General features: G+C 35.2%; 1 protein-coding gene across 1 annotated transcript; it reads right to left on the bottom strand.

Moving 5' to 3' along the window:
- Positions 1–204: 204 nt before the first annotated feature.
- LOC114407792 (jasmonoyl--L-amino acid synthetase JAR4-like) lies at positions 205–4,517 on the bottom strand. The gene is made up of 5 exons (XM_028371042.1): positions 4,317–4,517; positions 2,954–3,270; positions 2,742–2,843; positions 1,895–2,673; positions 205–797 (listed from the first exon to the last, which is right to left on the bottom strand). Exons 2-5 carry the CDS (start codon positions 3,244–3,246, stop codon positions 256–258), a joined length of 1,716 nt encoding a protein of 571 aa, XP_028226843.1. The 5' UTR covers positions 3,247–3,270; positions 4,317–4,517; the 3' UTR covers positions 205–255.
- Between the last annotated feature and the right edge of the window lie 1,013 nt (positions 4,518–5,530).

Below are 5,530 nucleotides of genomic sequence, written 5' to 3'. Positions count from 1 at the left end.
ATCCATGATGGTCAGCCAATACTTGTAGAGAGCGTAATAGATGATGATTGATGAGGTTGGGCGAGAGAGGAATCTGCTGCGTGGTAAATAAACCATGCAAAGCCAAACATATTTGGACATTGGCTTGAAGAGAGGGGAGACAAAGGATAAGGATTGAGAAAGGCCTAAATAAAGAGAAGAATGCAAGCTAGGAAGTTGCACAAATTGGTAAAACTAAGTAAACTTTATAATAGATTGTTATTCCCAAATTTTTATTCAATTGAAAGCGGTACTGAGATAGTTGTTGACAACATTTTCACTCAAGATTTGCAACACTCTGGTGTTTGTAGGACCAACACATCTTGGTGTCTTGTACTGACTAACAGCGGTTCCTAGTCCTAGGTAATGATCAAGAATCTTCTGGAATGTTCCTCTCCGAACAAGTCGTAGTTCGAGGGCACCAATGCAGTTCACTTTGCGCGAACTGGTGTAGCCTGCATCAACGAAAGACTTGTCCAAACAGTTACAGCATTCATGGAGTAGTTCTTGGCTCGCTTCTCCGCTGATTTCCCAGAAGATGACATAGTGCCCTGGTTCTTTGGATAAATCAACCTGGCTACTGAAGTCAACTACTTCCAGTTTCTCCTCTGCTAGCAACTTCCCTGCAGCTTCCACGGCTAATTGTAAATCCTTCTCAGTGTTCTTGTCGATGTTAATGTTGAGCAGAAGACTGCTCCTTCGAATAAACTTGAGTTCTGGAGTTGAATTGTGGAATCCCATAACCTTCACCACATCCCCCAATCTATAACGGTATAAACCTGAAATTTAGCCCAAAAGTTAAAAAGATTAGAATGATGTTCATGTTTTGTCCAAAAAAAAAAAGGCTATTTACCAATATTGTGCGTTTATGCTACTCAGCTAAATTTTGCACATTTAATTCGAATTGAACTATATATATATATATATATATATATATATATATATATAAACTCATGACATATATAAACACAAGAAAAGATTCACGAAATCATAAATGTGACATATGCGAAGGTTATATGAACAAGATTTCCGCATAAAATAAAATATTTACTTTTCAGGATGATACTCAACTCGATAAAGTGAAGGAATGCAAACAAAGTTGAAAAGAATCAACCTTATATGTATTCATAATTGCGTTTTAAAAAATAAGACAAGTCTCATGCATCCAAAGTTAATGAGGACAATACAGATAAGATCGAGATCCAATCTAATTGCATGAAATAAACACTTGTAAATCCAAGAATATTTGAAAAAGCCTAAAAGATTAAGTCTAACTTGCAACTTGCATCATTATGTAATTGCTGCATGTTATATATTTTATTCTGATTAGGTATATGATGTAACTTTAAAAATCATTAGGAAGAAATTACTTAAAGTTGGTCCCATGAAGGGTCACATCACCAAGCATACAAAGCACCCACTTCATTTACTTCGTCCCCATCCCATAAAAATAATAAAAAGATATTTAAGTCTTATGCATATGACCAAGAAGGGGGGATGCATATGACTATATGAGAAAGGACATCGTGCATAAGGCCAACATATGTACCATTGAGCCAGTGAACTTGTATAAAAGCACATGCGCAAATATCATAGTAAGACTAAATTTTACATACCTCAAACAGTATCTATCTAAAAAAAAATTTTGATATTTGAATTGCTAATTATTATCTCACTCGTATAAGTGTGAGGTGAAATCTTACATTATATAGAAATAGAAAAGTAGAGCACTACGTAAGCGAGGATAAAATCTATAAAACTAAAACTTAACATTTTGAGTTTAGGTTAAAGTATGATGTCAAATTTATTTATATGATTGTTCATAGTCTATTGATATAAGTCTCTCTGGTAAATTAAGCAGACAAGAATTGAGTACCTGCTGGATTTGTCATAACAATTTCATACTCTTGACCAACCTTGACTTGAGTCAGGCCCAGAGGCTTGGTGTTCTCAAGCTCTAAGAGAGGAATGAATTCAAAGTAACCAATGTGAGGAAGCACGGCATAAGTGGCATACTCGGGAGGAAGTTGTGGGTTCACATTTGCTGCTATCCATCCCTCAGAGGATCCATAGTCAGCAGTCAACAAAGGCAGCTCCCCGGCATAATGTCTCATTTTTTTCAAATAAGGTTCCATCGACCCGGTCATGATGCCATAAATATACTTTGCATTGGGAAAAAGCTCCGGTATCAACCCGTACCAGTTGCTCAATCCCGTGCATTTTTTGTGGATCGCGTTTGCTAATTCAGGGTTTGGTTTGAGCAGTTTAGACATGGCCATTCGAATGGAAGGAACGGTGACATTTCTGGTGAGAACCCCTTCTCTGATATCATTGCACAGCTCTTCCCACACTTGTTCAAAGGTTCTAAAAGCATGGACAATGCTATGTGCAAATGTGGAAGATACAAACTCAACTTCCTCCCGGAAAATCAGACCACACAGCAGATGGCAGTACAGTGATTGGAAAAAATCAGGACCAAATATCACTTCATCCGGGCTGCAGCATTGGGATTGGAGTGCCCTCATTGCACACTTGTAACCAGCACTACAGAACACGTTGCTTGTGGCAGTTCTAGCCGCCAGACCCCCCTTTGTTTTCAACTGTTTGCTACCGTATATAAAGCTTAAAGCCTTCCCATTTTTTATAGGAAACTCCCTGCACAAGTCAGAAGGGAGAATTTATAACAATTATGTTTCCAACAAAAAAAACAAGAAGTCGAATACCTGTTTCTAAAGGCAAAAGAGGTCTGGTATATCTGCATTGTGGTTTCATACAATTCATCATTCCAAGGTACATACTTTGGTTTCCCCTGGGTAGTGCCAGAACTGCAAGAATATCATCCAAAAGCTTCTCAATCAAGCACAATTGTTCAAAATCAACCACTACAATGAAAAAAGAACAACAACAACAAAGAGAAAAATAAAATTAACTGCACCTTAAGGACATGGTTGTGATGGGTTTTCCAGTGAGAATAGGAGAAGCATCACCATCAATAATTCTGTAGATATAAGGTTCCAATTCTTTGTGGGTGACCATTGGAACACAGGCCTTGAAACTCTCAGGGTCAGTTCTTCCATTGAGACCCAAACTCTGCAAGTACTCTGCTGATGCGTTATCCTCCAAAATCCTCTTGAGTGTTTCCCTCTGAACTCTTTCTGCATCCCTTGTCAATAATTCAAACTCTTGTATAACTTTATCCATGTTAAACTCCTCCACTTTCTCTAACATCCTCACGGCCCTTCAACTGCACCACTGTTATAAGAACAACACAACCATACGGCTATTATTACTAAAATTAGACATAAAAAATGTTCCTAATTTTGAAAGGGAGATGGGGGAATACTCAATTCAGACAGAGTGGTAACGCAGAAAAAGACAAACAAAATTATTCATTAATAGAGAAAATCGGATAAAGCCAAACAAAAATCTACACAGTGTTTTTATTTATTTATTATGTGCGTGTAATTTTTTTAAACGCGTACATCGAATCTTGAGAAACATCAAAACAAAGGGAAAACTTCAAAATTCTGGAGACAGTCGTAAGAGAAAAGTTTAAGTAAAATAACCAAATTAGAAATTGATGAAAAAAGGTGGAAAGACTAGACTAATAACAACGAAAATTCTAAGCCATGATATTTTTGTTTTCCTTTTTGTTTTTCTATCCTAACTGTTGCACCACTCATTAAGGTCAACTCAGCTTTTGGATAGAACAATCTAACAGCCTCCAACATGAGAAAGAAATATTCAAAAAACCAAATCTAAATAATTCATATCGAGCAAACAGAGAGAAATTTCGACGACAAAAGTTTAATAAATAAATAAAAAGGTTACATCCACGGTACAAAGGTTAAAAGAATTACTACTAGTACTACTGAGTAACGAAGCTTTAAAAAAAAAAAAACAAATGCACAAGAAAGGAAGTCAAAGGACCCAAAAAGTAGTCCACGACCATGAGGGGAAAAAAGAATAATAGAGCGAGAACAGAAAGTGGTCCCTATAAAGATGAGGTGTTGGAATAAAAACAAACGGAACTAGATTAGAAAGAGAGAAAAAAAAACTGGAACGCGATGACAACTAAGAACCAGAAGTAAAGCAAAAACATCACCGGTTATGAAAAGAAGAGGAAGAAAGAAAAGTCAACGAAATTATTGAACAACAGAAATAAATAAAAATGGAAGAAAAATCATCTGAATTTATCTGGGTGTACGACAACTAGATGGTTCAGGAAAAAAACCCAGAAGCAATCATAGTTAAGATAAAAAAAATGATTTTGTTTCTGTGAAAGGAAAATTGAATACCTGGGGGAGAATCTTGGTCTGTGTAAGGAGTGCGTTGTGTTGGATCCTGGCGAGGTTGAGTTTGTTATTGTTATTATTGGGTTGGGTGCAAGTTGGAGAGTGAGAGAGAAAGAAAAGAAAATGGTTGTGCGTGTGACTTGGCACTTTGGTGCAGCAGGGTAGTGTTTAGTTAGCACTGAAGAATATAGGGATGAAGATTCCTATTGGGGATACAATTAATATATAGGCGTTATTACTCGATAGTCCAAAAATAAATGCGCTGTTGGATTGACAATTTTACCCCCTACTTAATGGGATAATGCAACAATGCATTTCAACTCTGCCCAAAGATAGCCCCCCTTTCTTGTGAGAATTACGAGTCTCCCGCTTCAGTTGGATTGATCGTCGGCACCCATAAATGTCACGTCCCACGTGGGCCCCACACCACAAAGATCCTAATGTTGTTGCAGGATGTCTAAAAATTCCTTCATTCATGACTGAAATGCTTTTTTACCCTCTTCTTTAAGAAATGTGTTTCGATTTATTGAAGGAAGAAGTTGTAACATCATCCAACATATTTCAATTTTTATACCATAATTTGTGTAATAAGATAGTTGTGTTTTACTGTGAATGATTTAATTCAACAGAGTAGTTCATCCATTGCACTAATATTGTCCATATATAAGATCAGTATTGATAAATATACTCCTTACATAAAAGGAAAGATAAATATAATAGGACCCTTATTTAATTTAGACATCTGCAAAGACATGCGTGTGGTTCATTTGTGGCAATCACCATAAAACCAAAGAGTTATGTCCAAGTAAATAATATAGAGGAGGAAGTGTTTATCATGTTAATAAGATTTCACTCTAGTTAGTTTTTAGTTTTTAGTGGAAAACTAATTTGATAAGTAAGTATTGTTTAGTAGGTTTTCAATGGCTTCTAGCATTTTTAGAAATATTATTTGAAGTAATATTTTTTTAAAATGTTAGTTTTTAACTTTTAACTTTTTATATTTTTTTTACTTTTATCTTCAATATATTTATTCATTTTTTTTATTATATTTTTTAAATAATTGATTATTTTATTTTTTGTCATTTAATATTTTTTATTTACTTCAATAATTAGTTCGATCGAACACTTATAATTTAATCAATTAATTCTTGAATAAGTAAGTATTGTTTAATAACTTTTCAGTGACTTCTAGCATTTTTAGAAATACTATTTAAAGT

The sequence above is a fragment of the Glycine soja genome, chromosome 3 (genome assembly GCF_004193775.1).
Source record: "Glycine soja cultivar W05 chromosome 3, ASM419377v2, whole genome shotgun sequence".
NCBI classification, from domain to species: Eukaryota; Viridiplantae; Streptophyta; class Magnoliopsida; order Fabales; family Fabaceae; genus Glycine; species Glycine soja.
The sequence above is the reverse complement of the archived record's forward strand: the minus strand, read 5'-3'. Positions and strand labels throughout refer to the sequence as shown.